The sequence below is a fragment of the Ursus americanus genome, chromosome 1 (genome assembly GCF_024610735.1).
Source record: "Ursus americanus isolate L20-20 chromosome 1, mUrsAme1.1.p, whole genome shotgun sequence".
Taxonomy (NCBI): domain Eukaryota; kingdom Metazoa; phylum Chordata; class Mammalia; order Carnivora; family Ursidae; genus Ursus; species Ursus americanus.
In genome coordinates, this window is record NC_142127.1 from 32,673,880 (window position 1) to 32,691,849 (window position 17,970).

Here is a 17,970-nt window from a genome sequence, read left to right on the forward strand (position 1 = left end):
AACTCTAAAAGGGCATGATATGGGAGTGATGTGACAGTTAAATCAATTTTTAAAAGTCAACAAAGTGAAAGAATAAATCTGTATCTAAAACCATGCTCTCTTCTTTATGTAAATGGTACCTGCTGCCTGCAAGCACAACTCTTTCCTGAACTAATGAGACCAGCGTCAGAAGATGCAATGAGACTCGTAAAGGAGCCCTGCAGGAATGAGCTATGCTGCACCTCTTCCTCACCTCTACGAGCACCAAACACCACAAGGGAAACAGGAGCAGAAATAGTCACTTTATGATGGCCCTGGTGATGCCATCAAGTTAACTCTAACTGCTTATAATTAACATGCACTATTTATTTTTTAGAACTAGATTTTCATTTCCAGATAAACCACTGTTAATTTTCAGGGTCTTTTCTATTTTTCAGATTTCATTAACCATACGGCAGATGGCTGAGAACTGCTACTTTACCTCTACTCTCACTTGATACTTACTGATATGTGGCTTTATTACTATAAAACCGGTTCTATTCCAAGGCATTTTAATAAAACTATTAATTTTTAAGATGTTTCATAACTTTGATACCTGCAGCATCATACACAGAAGTACTAATCATACACACCTTTCCTTTTCCAAAAAACATGATCAAATGCTTAGTGAAGTTTTAGGGGATCAACTCCTTAGAGATACTTAATAGTGTCTTAATGACATAATATTCATCTTTATGTACATTTGGAGTTTTATTACCTTATAATCAGCACTACAAAAATGATTGTCCCAGCCTTTCAATGTATAAGATCAATACAATGAAACTCTCAAATGTCATAGGTCTGAAATTTCGTCTTGGGAAATAACATGTAAATAAAAACATACGATTATGTCTAAACTGTTTTATAACCAAATAGAAAAAGAATTCTCTCATGTGCAATTGTGCTACATTAAAGAACATACATAGTAAAAGTTTGGCCAGGATTCAATCCTCCAGTATCCTCTCATTTAACTAGGATTTTCTCTAAGTCTACAAAAATAAACAGTAAGAGAGAAATGAAATGACAAACTATGAGATGGAACTCATTGTAAAAACTACTTAACACAAGGTGTGGGATTAATACAGAATCAGACTAATCAATCACTCCCTCATTCCAACTCTCCCTACAGAGGTTCAATGACAGTAGATATACAATGACCCCAAAACAAGGGAATCAAAGATTTTACTATGTTTAAACCCTACTTTTATTAACATACTGGGATATTTCATAAAGATTAACTATAATAGTTCACATCTAGAAGATGTTTCCCAAGCATTCTGTTCATAGAAGTTTTAGTATATTAAGAAACATTACCTCTGTGTTAGTATAGTAAGTGTTCCAAGAAGAACGAAGAGATTCTTGGCCACCAATATCCCACATTAGAAAGCGTGTATTATTAATCACTATTTCTTCTACATTACTTCCTATTGTAGGTGATGTATGTACAACTTCATTCATAGAACTGGGGGGAAAAAGTTCAAATATATTACAATTAGCAAGGAAGCAAGATCGAGCATTTTTCAATCAAGGGATAAATCAGCATGAGTTTTTATATTTTATACCCAAATGGTCCTTTTCTACTAGCTCCTAAGAGTGAATTACGGGTTTGAAGAGAGATGGGGCTAGGTAGTGAACTATCTTAAATACTCCAGATTCATTCCCAGAAACTATATAAACAGTATTTCTCTACTTTCTACAAGCAAAAAAAGTGAACAACATGCTCTATGTCATATAAATTCCTAGTTCTCTTGAAATAGTTGCTGAAATCTGGCTCCAGGCTGACAGTCCACTTGCTGCTTCTTACAGAATAATTTAGGTTGCATATTTTTTATTGCTTTTGTTAATCAAGTATCACCCAGGCAGAAAAAATAATTTGAACAATAAAATAAAAATTTTGAAGTAGTTAATACTTACAATTGGTAGAGGATGGTAGTTTTCCCTGCATTATCCAGCCCAACAATGATAACTTTGTGCTCTGAAATAAAGAAAACACCAGCCATTTATTAATTAAACACAAAAAAATTTTAAAAAATTTAAATTTCCTATTTTATTCATTCTTTCCAGCTACGTTATAGTTCAGTGCATGGCACTTTTTACCTTTTTGGAACTCAAAAGAATATCCCAGCAAGACCAGCAGAAGTGTGCCATTAATTTCACTGTCCCACCCTCTCATTCTACAGAGAACTCTTACCTCTCTAGGAAGCCAGAAACACTATATTCTTTCTAGTCTATGGAAGTCTACTCGGACTAAAGTATCCCAAATGTAATCACAATTTACAAATGACTTAAAGTATAAATATTTCACACTAGACTAGGCCATGTAAGTTCTAACTGTGAAACTTAGGCATCAACTGGGTGTATACATATATATATATTATATATATTATATATATATAATATATATATATATGGTGGGATAAACGAGAACGAAAAAAAAGGTTAACCTTTAAATCTGGTAGAAGGCCAGGTCCCATCATACATGATCGATAACCATCTGAGTACATTTAATACAGCTGTTTCAATATAACAACCAAATCTAAGAATGTATGGTTATGGTGGCAGTGACTACCCGCCCCCCACCCCCGCCGGCATCTATCACACTACTTTCTCTAAGTTCTCTTCCTCCATCTCTTGATTTTTTCTTCCCCAGACTCCTCTTCCTTGGGTTTTCCTTAAAAAAATTCATGTTTCCCAGAGCTGTCTTCTTGCATTCTCCTCACATTTTAGCAAGGCATTCTTAGGACCCATCTATTTCTATGCTTCCTAAAAACTATTCCAAAAACAGCAGGGAAGAAGCTCGTTTCCAAAGATGGCCTCTGGATTTCATGCCCCCGTATAGTCTTCCCTCGCTCCTGACCCCCTGTGAATCTGAGGGGTCCCGGGACTCACTTTTAACCAAGGAACGTAACAGAAGTGATGCTGCGTGACTTCCAAGCCTAGATCATTACAAATGTTGTGGCTGCTGCCTGGCTCTCTTGGACAACTCCCACTGCAGTAAACCAGATACCATGTAACAAGTCCTACTATCCCAAAACCACTATATAAATAAGTGAGAAAGCCTAGGGTAACTGCACGGCCTGACTTTGTGGGGAGAAATCACCACATGGCTGCCCCTTGCTGTTCCAGCCATTCCAGCTGAGACGCAAGAAGCCATCTTGGATATGCAGCCAGGTCAAGCAATAGATGACTCTAGTTCTAGCTGCCAACTGCAACCAAATGAGAACCCCAAGCTAGAACTTCCTAGCTGAGCTCAGTCAAATCACAGAACCATGAAAGATAATTAAAAATTACTGCTTTAAGTCACATTTAGGAATGGTTTGTTACATAGCAGTAGATAATACAAGCACTATGGAAAAATATCTGTAATTATGTGACGTTGGGCAAATGACTTATTTCTCTAACCCTAAGTTTCCTCACTATAATACAGGGACAACAATACCTATCTTTCAGGGTTGTATAATGATTAAGATAGCACATGAGCAGTGCCAACTACCAAGAAAGACAGTTCCTAATCCAAGTTCTCAATTCTCTCCTAAACTCCAAAGGATCTAGTGGACAGACACAGTGCCACTCAACATATCCAAAACCCAACATTCAAATCTTTTTCTAATTGTATCATACCTAATTTGCTTAATGGCATTGCCACGAATTTAGATGCCCCTGGAGATCATTCAGTCTTTCCCTCAACCCCAACATCTAATTTGTCACCAAGTTCTATGTATTCTCCCTCAAAAATACATCCTGAACCTGCCTCCTCCTGTCTTAGTTGTAGTCCTCTTCATTTCTTACTGTAAAACCTTCCCTAGGTGGACTACCTTCAATCCAACTTTTTACTGTTTCTACAGTAATTGTTCTACATTACAAAGCTGGTTAACAGCACTCTTAGTTAAATGATGGCTCTGCAGGGGCGGCTGGATGGTTCAGTGGGTTAAAGTGTCCGACTCTGGATCTCAAGTCAGGTCATGATCTCAGGGTAGTGAGATTGAGCCCATGTGGAGCCTGTTTCATGCTTAAGATTCTCTCTCTCCCTCTGCCACCCCCCCCCCCTCAACTGAGCACGCCCTCTCTTCTTCTCTTTAAAAAATAAATAAAAAATAAATGACAGCTCCCCATTTTGACAGGAAGACAAGGCACAGGTTCTCAGCCTAGTAAATAAAGACAGTCATAACTGACTAGGCTTTAGCTTTATCTCTCACCACTACCAGTACGTATCTAAGCTGAAATTCAAGCCATTCTCCCCACATAAGCCGCTTATCTTCACAGCAAACATTTTTCTAACTCTACTCAGTTTTTCCCTGAACTGGAATTACCTTCTCCAATTCTTCATTTAGGGAATTCCTACTAATCTTTTAAATTTAGTTTTCCTCCAAAAATCACCTTCTCAAGCTTTTCCACAATACCTCTAACATAGCACTTATCATAATTATTCACACCTACACTAATCTTCAAAGCTTAATGAGGCACCCTTCAAGCATATAGATCCCATGCTAATCATCTTTATAATCCCAATAACTACAACTTTTCCTGGCACAAGGTACTCAATAAATGTTGAATTAATTCATATTCATCCTATAAATAATAAATGAGGATTATAAATATAAATAATAAATTGAGGGTTATAACACGTCACAGTAAGGATACCTTTAAGAAAAACCTTTTCAACCAGATAGTAGAGGTTTTCCAAATAGTTGCCATTTACCATGGAGGGGAATTCCTCCTATTATACAAAAATAGGAAGATCTAAATAGAAAATTTTAATCCAATCTATTTTATCCAATCACTCATCTCTTTGAAGAAAGGGCAGGCAGCTTAGAACCACTAGGGTTCTAAAGGAACATGACCACATTTTCCCCATATAGGTTCTTAAAAATAATTTTAAAGATGCAGGGCCCACTCTATTTAATCTTTAGAGATGACTAGGGTAAAGGAACTGAGAAAATGATCAAATACAAAGATGATACTTATTTTAAATAAAGGGTTAATAACATATAGAGGGCATGGTAAGGTAAGTTCAGTTGAATGACCACCAAAAGGCCTCATCGTTTCTCTGGTGAATTTGCCTAGTGTATGGCCCTTCATCATCCAGGGCCACCAACTCAATCCTGCTACTCAGAATAGACAGGACTCAGAGAAGGCAATTCACAGAAGTGACTAATATGTAAATAAGAATGCCAAAATGAGTAACATACAATGAGACCAAATGTTCACAACTACTTGACAAGTGCGGTCTCTCCCTAAGGAAAAGTAACTGAGTGGCTGGATTAAAATCAGATTACTTGGGGAACACAGAATCCCATCAAAGGCAGTATTTTATAGGCTGCAATGAATGCAAGATGGATAAATCTATCTCCACATTACGGCCATACCTGCACCAGGGCCAGACTACTGAATTCTTTAAGCAAGGCACCTTTTCACCTGTAAAGGTTTGTTTGTTTTAAGATTTCTTTATTTAAGTGACATTACTGAGCATAATTTTTTAAAAAAATACACAAGCCTCTGAAGAATTACAGAATTTAAGTAAAATGATTATTTATGTGACATTCTGAATTTTGAAAATATAATTGAAGGCAGTTAGATATGGTTTTTAATAAATTCTTCCTAAAGTACATATTCTAGAGGAGGAGCCTATCTAGCTTAACATATTTTATTAAATTTGATGACACAAACTGCCATTAATAGAAAATAAATCAAAGAAACTATAGTGTAAAGTAAATCTAAAATCCTGTGGAGCACAAAATTAACTGAGTGTGTTATTGAACCTGTAGTTTTAATGCAAATATTAATCATTCAAATGTGTGAAAATCACTGCTGTTCTCAGGGAGTCAGTCATCAATATAGCTTCCACCTATTAGAAAACCATCCTACCATATCATCCCAAGACTATAAATGAAAAATTCATCTCATGTTCTTGCATATTTCAAATCACAATCTCTGATGTAGTATTTTAATTTGGATTGTGTCCAAATAACTTGTCTTTGATAGAAATGTGTTTTTGTTTACTTTTTTTTTGTTTTTAGACCCTGGGTTCCAAAGCAAAGTAAAATTGGAGAATGTGAAGTTTATAAAATGATTTTATAAAATTTGTATTTTGAGATCACTTCAAACCTAAAGAAAACTTACAAGATTATCCTTAAATTTATACTCCTCACTGGATTACCCAACCTTTAAAATTTTGATGTTTTCTTAATCATTTACTCTCTTTTTTTATAATGATTTTTTGTTGTGTTATGTTAGTCACCATACAGTATATCCTTAGTTTTTAATGTGATGTCCCATGATTCATTTCATTTACTCTCTTTCTAAATATAGGCAGATGCTTCAGAACTATGTAAATATATTTCTCTTCATTCATCTTCAACCCACAAGTTTTAACATCCAAAGATAATTAATGTATAAATAAATTTGCATTACCATGCTTTCAAAAAAAAAAAAAAAGATTTCTTTATTTAGGGCACCCGGGTGGCTCAGTCAGTTAAGAGTCTGCCTTTGGCTCAGGTCATGATTCCAGGCTCCTGGGATCGAGTCACCCATCAGGATCCTTGCTCGGGAGGAACCTGCTTCTCCCTCTGCCTACCATTCCCCCTGGTTGTGCTCTGACAAATAAATAAATACAATCTTAAAAAAGAAAAGAGATTTATTTATTTTAGAGAGAGAGCAAGTGAGCAAGCACACAGGGGAGTGGGGGCAGAAAGAGAAAGAATCCTCAAGCAGAGTCCATGCTAAGCGCAGAGCCCGATGCAGAGCTCGATCTCACAATCTCACAATCTCACAACCCTGAAATCCTGACCTGTGCCAAAATCAAGAGGTGAATGCTTAACAGACTGAGCCACCCAGGCGCCCCTCACCTGAAAAGTTTTCAATTGGCACGGTAGTTTTGCCTCTTTAACTGTGTATTATTCTATGTCCACAAGTCAAGCATTCTTCTTTTGATGGCATATCTCTTCTTCAGTTCTATTGTATTAATAGAACTTACAGAATTTACATCATGCTATACCATGATCTTTGACTTGAATAAAAGTTTTTAGCTTCCTACTTGAATACTAATTTTTAATATCATTCTCTCAAGAGCACTCAGTGGGGAGTCTGGGATTCTTTCCCTCTGCCCTTTCCCTATGCTCGCTCTCTCCCTCAAATAAATAAATCTTTAAAAAATATATCATTCTCAAAATGTCAGCTATTTTTAGTTCGGGAATACCATTTTGTAACCCCCTTTGTATTAGCTACAGGACTAAATTTATACAGACATGCCAATACTCAGGGAAGAAAATACAATTACTCTGATCAATGTGAGAAATACCATTCTAGGGACACCTGAGTGGCTCAGTCAGTTAAGCGTCTGCCTTCGTTCGGCTCAGGTCATGATCCCAGGGTCCTAGGATCAACTCCCACTTCTCCCTCTGCCTGCCACTCCCCCTGCTTGTGCTTGCTCTCTCTCTCTGACAAATAAATAAATACACAAATTTCTTAAAAAAAAAAAAAAAAGAAATACTATTCTAAAAACAGTACCAAATTAATAGGAGCAAAAACAAACAATACAAATACAGGCAACAACCTATGATAAAGAACTATAGAGAATGACTAAAGAAATGTCTGTCTATACAAATAACAAATACAGATACAAAAAAATACAGATACAAAAAAAGCATTGTCTCTTACAAAGTCCTTAATCACTTAAAGAGGTTAAACTTTTATTCTAACCATGCTACCATTTTTCAAAGTATTTTGCTACCCTTCTTCTGTGACTGCTTTCAGAGCCTGAGGTACACTGTTTTGGAGCATTCCCAATAGCGGCAGAACCCTTCAACTGCTGAAGATGATTTTGATTTTAAAGGTGGATGGGAGCCACCTGATATTATCTCAGCCATAATAAAGTAAAAGATAGCTAAAATGAGTGCTATCTTTGTGCTGTTAAATGAGGTATGATCCCTAAATGATAAGAATGATTTAAAAGATTTGTCTCTAAGGAAATTCTAAAAGGACTTTCAATATGTATTTTGAGTAATAACAGACATATCAGTAGAATAACTCTCTGGCCTTCTAAAGTGATAGTTTTTTTTTTAAGATTTTATTTATTTATCTGACACAGAGAGAGAGACAGCCAGTGAGAGAGGGAACACAAGCAGGGGGAGTGGGAGAGGAAGAAGTAGACTTCCAGAGGAGCAGGGAGCCCAATGTGGGGCTCGATCCCAGGACCCTGGGATCATGCCCAGAGCTGAAGGCAGACACTTGATGACTGAGCCACTCAGGTGCCCCAAAAATGATAGCTTTTAAGGTGAAAACTCACCTGGTTTTGTTTTTTAAAGTAGTCTCTTATTTTAGCTATATCCCATAGGACTTATTTCCTGATTTCAAATACAGTACTTTTCTACCACTTGTATAAGGAAGAACTAGACAAAAAATACTACAGATTCTTTTTTTAAATTTTATTTATTTGAGAGAGAGAGCGCGCGCGAATGTGTGTGCAAACATGGGGGGGGCCGAGGGAGAGGGAGAAGCAGACTCCCCAGAGCAGGGAGCCTGATGTGGGGCTCCATCCCAGGACCCTAAGATCATGACCTGAGCAGAAGGCAGACTCTTAACCGACTGAGCCACCCAGGTGCCCCGGAAAGATTCTTTATCATACCTGACCATAAGATGAACATGATAAGCAAGATAAAACTGCTGTGAACACAACCACTATGCAGTAACACACAGACGCAGACTGAGAAAAAAGCACTGGCGGAAGAGCGTCATACCAGAGGATTCCATCTTCTCATAATATAAGTTAGTTGCCTGGGGAGGACAGGATGGGGTTTTTACAGCCACTGTACAGAATGAACTACAGAATCAATAAGCTGCAATCAGATAACATAACCTGTGATGGATAAAGATCTAAACTGTTATTAAGTCTTTCTTCAGTAGTGCCTAGAAATAAAGTACATTGGGGAGAGAAGGTATGGTGGATGGTACAAGATGAGAATTGCCTGGCATGTTGGAAAACAGGAGAAAAGAGCATCAAAGATGGTGATAGGGGATGTAATAAAGCAGGTCATAACATTCTCCAAACTGGAAACCTCTCTCTTCTATTTCATTTTACAAACTCAATAAAATCTTTTGTCACCAAAAATGCATAAATATGCAAACATTTCACCAAACTCTTAAGACATAAATAGGCTTTTAAAGTCCATCAAAGGAATGCAAACTAATATAATTGAACATATGAGGTTTTTAAAAATGGTTAAAATATTTTTAACAGAAAAGAAAGGGGAGCCTGGGTGGCTCAGTCAGTTAAGATGTGTAAGAGGCTCAAAGCCAGTTTACTACCAACAATAGGGTTAGATTTTTCAAATACTGTATCAGCTTCCTTTGGAAATCCTTAGGCTCTTGCACCACCCCAGTCTATTCCTCCCATTACCAAGATGGAACAGAATTCTATACAAAACCTACATCTGTAGCCAAAAAGTGTTATAAGGCACTCCAAAACAAATACTCCACAAAACCTAAAACATAACATGCATACTAAAGATAATGTTATTCAGGGCAAATGTAAAAAAACTTTTCGCTATTCCAATTCTTTGATACATGTGATTCATTACAGGTTTAGTGTTTAGCATGATTTTTCTTTTAGAATATCTGTGCCACAGCATTCTTACAGTTATATTCAGATAAGCCCAAACAACTACCCACTGTTACAATGCCTGGAAAGAATTCTGAATTATCATTTAGGCTTCAGTTTCCCAATCAATACTTAACTGTTTTGTCATGAAAATGTTCCTTGTTTCCCTGCTTAATTTCTTTTCGACTCACCCAGGCAGCCTACCAGTTCCATTCACTGCCAGGTTCTAAAAGTCAATATATGAAATTCCTCCAACTACCAGTCAGTAAATTAAATGAAAAGATGTCACTGTCATCCTGGAGGACTTCTATCTCTGTGAATCACACCAAAGTCAAAACCCACAAATACTAAGGCAGATAAATTGACAGTCATCCTGATTCTTCATTCTCACCGCATATCCAAACTATATGAAACCCTAATTTTATCTTACATAGAGCAAAAAATCCATTTGTCATGTTCTCTATCATTCTCCCGGTCCCTAGCACAGAGTCTGGAATAAAACATGTGCTTAATAGAGTATGAAGAAATCAACTAGATCTGGAAGATATAAAGATTGAAAAGGAAATATCTGATCAAGTCACTTTGTATTAAAAATTCAATTTTCAAAATCTAAAAAGTATCATCAAAAAAGTTTGAAAACTAACTTGCTATTTATAACAATGGCAGTGAAGTACAGGAGAAAAACAACTTCTCTTTCACACTAAGAGGTTGCTGAATGAAAAGCAATGACATGACAAAATTAGAGATGCAATCAGGAAAGAGAAACCATGCAATAATCTGAACTTGCAAAGTTTAATATAAAGAAAATAACTATTAAAGAGGATCAAAGTAACGATGAATTGGCTAATAAAAAATAACTCTAACGAGTATGGGACTGACAAATGTAAGGAGAATCCACTACACTTAGGGGCTGAGACTGAGCCCCCCCCCCCCGCCCACCCCAACTGAGATGCAGACCTTGTTGGGGCCTGGTTGTGGCTCTGAATGGCGCAATAAGTAGCTGTGGGGACTTGCCAGCGGATCTTGCTGGAAATACTCCCTCTTAGGGTGTTAGGGAAAACTTCATTGAGAGGTATTTTGCTGGAGGGCCTCCACGCTGAAATCAACTGAAGTGGGTGCTAGAAATTGCCAGCAGCTGCTAACCACTGTGCAGTGCAGGAGCCAGCCACTAGAGAAGGTGTTCACACTCCCAAGCAGGACAGAACCTGCTGAAAGCACACTGTACCCAGAAGAAAAACACTTTCCTCCTGCAATGTCCCTCCAATGCCGTCTACTGAAAAAGCTTACTATTGTGCCAGCCAGCAAAAGAAAAATATGTAAAGGATCCAGTTCCATATCCACAGATCATGCAAGGATGATGATTTTGGAGGTAAATTTTATTGTCATAGTCCATCCCCTTGGCTACTGCGCTTCTGTATGTACTCTTCTACATATTTGAACTCCCATACAACAAAAAACAGCAGCAGCAGAGGGGGCTTTCCCAGCACCAGGCTCCAGCAGCACAGGTCGCATCATCAACATTCATTCATACCTTATTCCTTTCGTAAGAACCAATCAGAAGAATAATACAGGCTATCAATAAGAAAATTTCACAACTTATTCATAGCTCACCTCAGTTGAGCTAACGTGAATCTTTCTTATACAAAGACAGTTTTTGCTTGTTTGTTTTTAAAGAACACTAACTATGGCACTTGATGATCTTGCTTAAAATCCCAGGTCTATCTCTTCTAACTGTGAAGACTTAAACAAGTTACCTACTTCCTTTGTCCTGTAAAATGGGGAGAAATCTTCTTCACAGGGTTGTTGTGAAGACTAAGCCAACTAATTTGTGTAAAACACTTAGAACCTAACCTTGCATAAGTCAGCAAATGTTAACTGCTATTATTTTCTTTAGAGATGGAGTTAGCTTATTTTCTGTCTCCCCACACTAGAATGAACACTCCGTAAAGGCAGGGAGGATTTGTTTTGTTCCCTGCTTTATCCCCACCACGCACAATTCCCGGCACAAACAGGTGCTCAAAAATATTTAATAAACCACTGATCACAAGCCCTTCTATATTAAAAGACATGAGTAGTGGGGCACCTGGGTGGCTCAGTCGGTTAAGCATCTTGCCTTCCGCTCAGGTCATGATCCCAGGGTCCTGCGATGGAGCCCCGCATCGGGCTCTCTGCTCAGCGGAGAGCCTGCTTCTCCCTCTCCCTCTGCCTACTTGTACTCACGCTCTCTCTGTGTCAAATAAATAAAACCTTTAAGATAAATAAAATAAAAGACAAAAGTGGCAACTCTTCAAAGTTCTAATGTAATAAGGACTTAACAGTTTAGTGACTGAGAAACAACAGGGGGGAAAAGCAAAGAAAAATATCATTCCAATCTCTTCTTTATTTCATGTATTTATTTTTCTTTGGGGGAGGGGGCGGAGGGAGAGAGACTCTAAGGCAGGCTGCACATCCAGCACAGAGCGGGCGCAGAGCCCCACACAGGGCTCAATTGCATAACCCTGAGATCATGACCTGAGCTGAAATCAAGAGTTGGACACTTAACCAACTGAGCCACCCAGGTGCCCCATCAATCTCTTCTTTAATAAGACTAATATCTGCAACATATTTCTTCAGTGTTTTAATTTGGCATTTACCAGTAATGTGGCCTAGGAAAGCGACTCCACTGGAACCTCAGTTTCCTCTTTTGAGGGGGAAAGAATAGCTACTAAGAACTGCTGAAACATTTTTTTTTCTTTAAATAATGTATACAACAGCATCTAGGACAAAGTTTATATTGTACTCAATTCAAATAACACCTAAAGGCAACCTCTGGTTTTTCAAGTTTGAGCAGTATGCAACTAGCTTTCACTGTGCACTTGACCAAGCTACACTTAAACTGAAATTATTCTGAAGGTATTTCAGAAAAAAAGAGATACGGTATGGTTTAAGTTTCATCAGCATGGCCAATTCTGCAATCCCCTAAATTCTTCCTTCCAAGAGTTTATGTGAAAAGGACATAGGATTGTGTTATGTATCTACTGAAGGTAAAATAAAGCATCCAAGATACATCTGACATATAAAAAATATATATAAGGTGTGTGTGCGTGTATATATATATGTGTGTGCGTGTATATATATATGTGTGTATATATATATATAATTTAAAAGAACAAGAAGATCACCAAGTAGCTGACATTGGATTTAATGGTGAATATTTTGAAAAGTGACCCTACTGATGACAACCACATCACTTAGCAGAATAGTTTATTCAGATTTTCACAATTATTTTGACATCTAAATTTCTAAAACTTAACTCCATTAGTTCCTCTTACTATTACTTTCCCAACACTGAAATAAGTGTCTTGTCAAAAATAACCACAAAATACAGGCAACAAGAACACCGCTATTAGCAATTTTTAGTAGTAACGATGCAATAACCCTCATTTTTACCACCTGCAAGGAGCTACTGGCAAAACTCTAATTCCTTAAGTTACAGACACAAATATTTATCATTGACTCAACCAGAAAGTGGAAATACCTCATTTTTCTTATTTATTTATTTGAGAGAGAGAGAGAGAGAGAGAGAGAAAGAGAGATCAGGAGCAGGGGGTAAGGGTCGAGGGAGAAGCAGACTCCCCGCTGAGCAGGGAACCCGACCTGGTACTTGATCCCAGGACTCTGGGATCATGACCTGAGCTGAAGGCAGACGCTTAACTGACTGAGCCACATAGGCGCCCGATACCTCATTTCTTCTTGCAGGGCTACAGCTCAATCAACAAGCAATACAAATTTCATAAATTTCATAGCAGAATAAAATACTAGCTTCACTAAAAATGACACAAAAATTATGGAGCTTAAAACTAGAACATATTCTATCTACTACTAACAGCACCAATTTTACATCCATGTAAGTTTCCATTCTTGAGACCTAGAGATTACCTTTTCTCCACGGTCACTTAGTCAAGATCCCCGGTGTTCTACATTGAGAACATGTAGACCCAAATAAATGACGGGGGTCTAACTTCCCCTCTTCCAACAGAAAAGCTAGACAGAGACAGTGCAGTTTAGAACTGGTTTTCTACACTTTAGAAAAATCCCCTATCAGAAAAATCATTTGAAATACTGCTCTTCCACAGAGTATCATATAGATCATGCAATCTACACTACCATCTTTTTTTTTTTAGATACACAACCAATCACAAGTTTAGTTCCGCTCCCTTCCCATCACCTCACAGGAGCAGCTGGATCATGAAGGAGGAAGTGGGAATACGTTGTTCCTAACAGATGCCATCACTCGTTTAAGGCTTTACTGGAAAACTCTGGGATGTGACACCAACACCAGCTTACCCAAGAGAAAACAGCAAACTAAGTTACTGACAGCAAAAATGATAAATCACCCAACCTGACTTAAAAAAGAAACAAATGAACACCACTAACTATATTGTATCTCAATGACTATGGAGTCTTTGTTAAAGTTGTATCCTCTTTCCTCAGCTTTAGACACTCATTTTGTAACAAATTTTAATAAACCTGATACGCATTTCCAGGCAGTGTTTGAGTACAGATGAACTTAAGCATCCCTATACGGTAATATAGGTAACTTCCTAGTTACCTACATTAACAAATGCTTCATATGGCAAGTTTTCAAATGCTTTCAGTGAAACACATTTTTAACCCACCCCCCAACACCCTCTACTTAAATAATCAAAACAAATATGATCTTAAGCTTAACCTTACACACAAATATAAATACGGGAAAAGGATAGCAGTCCATCACCAATCAGGATGCATTAGTCTTCCCAAAGAGGGGGATGGAGGTGCAGGGAGGGCTCATAAACCTGAGGTGTATTCGATAAGAGCGATTCCTCATGCTTTCCGCATTCTGCAACCCTCCGTCGCTCAGTGTTGCGGCTCGGGCCATAACCTATGACCTTCACCCGAGAGCCAGCATTTCTCCGTGGTGGGAGAAAACCAATTGCTAGAGGAAGAAGGGCTACAAGATAGGCCAGGCCGTCCCACTCAGGGACGTCCGACGTGCGGCAAGAAACCTTTTCGACTCCAAACCGAAATCGGAGCAATGGGTGCATTTGCAGAAAGGATTTTTCAAGACGGTCCCTTATGACAAAAAAACCATTCCCGAACTCGGGCGTAGGAACTGAACGGACCCCGGGCCCGCATCCACGCAGCCGGGACCCGGCGCGGAGACGGCGCGCGACCGTACCGCCCACAATCCGGAAGTATTCGGAGACCCCCCCCTCCACCACACACACCCAGCCAGCCAGGGCTGACCCTCCCCCCCCCACCCGTACGCCCTCGGCCCGCGCCCCTCACCCTGGTGATTGAACAGTCTCCATATTCTGGTGAAGAGAATTCCCATTCTTGGACAGCGGACCCCCCTCCAGCCACCCGGGCCGCCTGGCCTCCCCCGGCTCAGGCTGAAGGGGAGGCAAGAGACGCGCCGGAGCCTCCGCCTCTGCTGCTGCTTCTGCTCCCGCGCTGGCCGCCAGTTCGCTTCCTGGGAACCGGAGGGAGGCTGAAGCCCAGGCCGCCTTGCCGCGTGCGAGGCCCCGCCGCTGCCGCCGCGGCACTCGCCTGGCTCGCGGACATCGCCGCCGCGTTGTCTGCGACGAGCCTCGCGGGCCACCGTCCTCCCCCAGCTCCTCTCGGGCGGCTGCGGTGGCGGCGACCACGCGGGCGGGGGAGGAGAGAGGCGAGAAGGATGAGACGCGAGGGCGCAGGCGCGCGGCCGGAGGGGCGGAGCCTGGGAGAGGGCGTGCGCTTGGCTCTCTTCTATTTGTTTAACGAGGCGACCTGTAGGCTGCGGGACTGAACCCGGGGGATCGAGGTCTTACGGGCCGCGATTGTGACAGATCGCTCTTGCCTGCTTGCTTTAACGTCCTCGCCAGTTTTCTGTTTTTCCCTGCATTTCCTCGACAGAGCCATAATGTAAATATGTTAACTGAGTGCCTAGTGCCCATCTCCAACCTCTCATACACACTACACCAAAAGTTCCACATCTTGCCGCGCAAAGACCTGGGGTTCCATGCGGGAAGCTTTACTTCTCAAACCGCTCGTCCCTGACGTCCAGCTGAAGCCAGTGGCATTATCTACACAATCACTTACAGCAGTCACGTTATGGAAGTCTTTGTACCTCAGGGCTCTTCCCTCTCCAATCGCCTTCCACTTCCAAGTCAATCTTTCCCCAAGCAGTGATTTTGATCAAGTTCCTCCTATATTAAAAAATATGTGGTGGCCCCTAAAACTGTTTGAGCAGGAGAGTCCAAATACCTTAGATACTCTTTCTCCAGAATATGGTCCCAACTAGCCTTTCTAGCTGCAATCCCCATTATTCCAAACTGGTTAAAACAGCTGGTCAAATACTCTCTCTGCCCTTCCAGTCTTCTTACTTGTACACCTAGAATTGTTATGTCCCATACAATGCAAGTGTCACAGTGTATTTAATCAACCCTCTGCTATGGGATTATCTAGTTGAAAACTACAATAGAAGTGAATCCTTAGGTCACGTGATATCAGACACAGTTCTACTTCCATGTGTTATTTTTTTAGCTAGGCCTCTATTTTCACGTATGGAAAAGCAGTGGGTTTGTCTCTAAGGTCTTTCTTTGATTCTAGGTCATCCAATGACAAGGTCATCTACTAATCTGATAATTAGTCTCTAGTCGGAGGCAAGAGGTGGGAAAAAAGAAACTAAGGTTGTTTAACTTCTCTTTTGCAAAGAAATCTGAAACAGCTCCATTCTCTTCTATTCCCCTGAACCTTGGTAAAAAAAGGAAGAGAAAGAAGTGGGGAAGCTTTAAAAGGCATTTTGGACTGTTCTGACACCCCATCCTCAACAGCTGAATGAAATTAAACAAAATCAACAATAAACTACATCTTTTCACCCCACATCTACAGGCCATAAAATATCGTATCTCAGTATATAGAAAAATACAAGCAATACGCAGAGAGTCTCGGTTCTTCTTAACTGAGCTAGAAAATTTGTACCTGTAAAGCAAAGGGCAACATTGATGACTAAAATGTGTCTCTTTTTGAACAACTATGCAAGAAAAAAGTCCTTTGATTTTAGGGGGCTTATGGTTGAAAAGCCAAAGTTAGAGGAGACATATGAAGGGAAAGAAAATTACCATATTAATCCATTTTATGTTATGTTTATATTTACATAATAAAGTATTCTCTAGGCTGTTTAGAAAAACAACAGTATTGGGGGTGCCTGGGTGGCACAGTGGTTAAGTATCTGCCTTTGGCTCAGGGCGTGATCCCGGCATTATGGGATCGAGGCCCACATCAGGCTCTTCTGCTATGAGCCTGCTTCTTCCTCTCCCACTTCCCCTGCTTGTGTTCCCTCTCTCACTGGCTGTCTCTATCTCTGTCGAATAAATACATAAAATATTTTTTAAAAAAAGAATAGATGCATAAATTAAAAAAAAACCAACAGTGTTGTTTGCGTAACTAATTTACATCAACTCTTGAATACTTCCATTCTTGCACACTGCAGGTGGTGCTTTTAGCAGCTCTAAGACATTTTGCAAACTCCCCACATATCTCTGTACACTTATTAAATGGTTGTCATATCCATATTAACTTGCTAAGTTAGGGCTTGGTCTCCCAGATTATTTTCTAATATCTCTCAAAAAAAAAAAAAAGAAAGAAAGAAAGAAAGAATAAAAAGGGAATTTGCTTAATGCAATATTGTCCCAGTACAGGATCTGTGGATGGAATATAAATTTGGAACTACTATAGAAGTAATTGGAAACGTTTGTTGAGTGGTATAAAGCTATTTGTGAAAACAGACACCTTAAAAGATTTTTTTGAAGACGAATTTATCCGTGATTATAGCAGTGTGCAAAATGTCATTAAAGAGACTTCTACTTCCAGGTGTGAGAGAGTAGATGGTCTAGACTTGCCCTCTTATCATTAACAAAAAGGAAACTGGACAAAATATTGAAAACCACTGTTTTCAGATATTAGACAACACGCAGCACAGGATCGTGATCCCTGATAAGAGACACAAGTGAGATGAGTCTAACTATTACCTGGATTTTCTACCTGGAGGTGATTCCTAGCCAGTGACAGAGGGGGTGGGAACTCAAAGTGAGTCAAGCATAGCAGCCTCCTTGAGTTGAAGATGTAGATCAGTGTTCCAGGAGATCAAGGTAGCTAGAATTTGTGGAGCAGAGTGACTGAAAGGAAGGAGTTATATGGAGAAAACCTCCAGAAATCTGCTTAGGTTGAGCCATTGAGTCTTTGGCTGCATATCAGCTTGTGCCTGAGCAGAAATCCCATGAGGCTGGCCCATGACAATTTCTAAGAAAAAAACAAATGCCAGGGAACTGTGAAACATCATAATTCCTAGAGCT

The 17,970-nt window shown here is 39.6% G+C and overlaps 1 protein-coding gene across 1 annotated transcript in view; it reads right to left on the reverse strand.

The window, feature by feature from the left end:
* Positions 1-15,294, reverse strand: part of ARL5A (ARF like GTPase 5A) — a 30,846-nt gene extending 15,552 nt beyond the window's left edge. The window contains exons 1-3 of the mRNA XM_045781936.2: positions 14,924-15,294; positions 1,933-1,993; positions 1,333-1,480 (exon numbers count right to left, since the gene is read on the reverse strand). Coding sequence (XP_045637892.1) covers positions 1,333-1,480; positions 1,933-1,993; positions 14,924-14,969 — 255 coding nt within the window. The 5' untranslated portion in view covers positions 14,970-15,294. The remainder of the gene's footprint in view (positions 1-1,332; positions 1,481-1,932; positions 1,994-14,923) is intronic.
* Between the last annotated feature and the right edge of the window lie 2,676 nt (positions 15,295-17,970).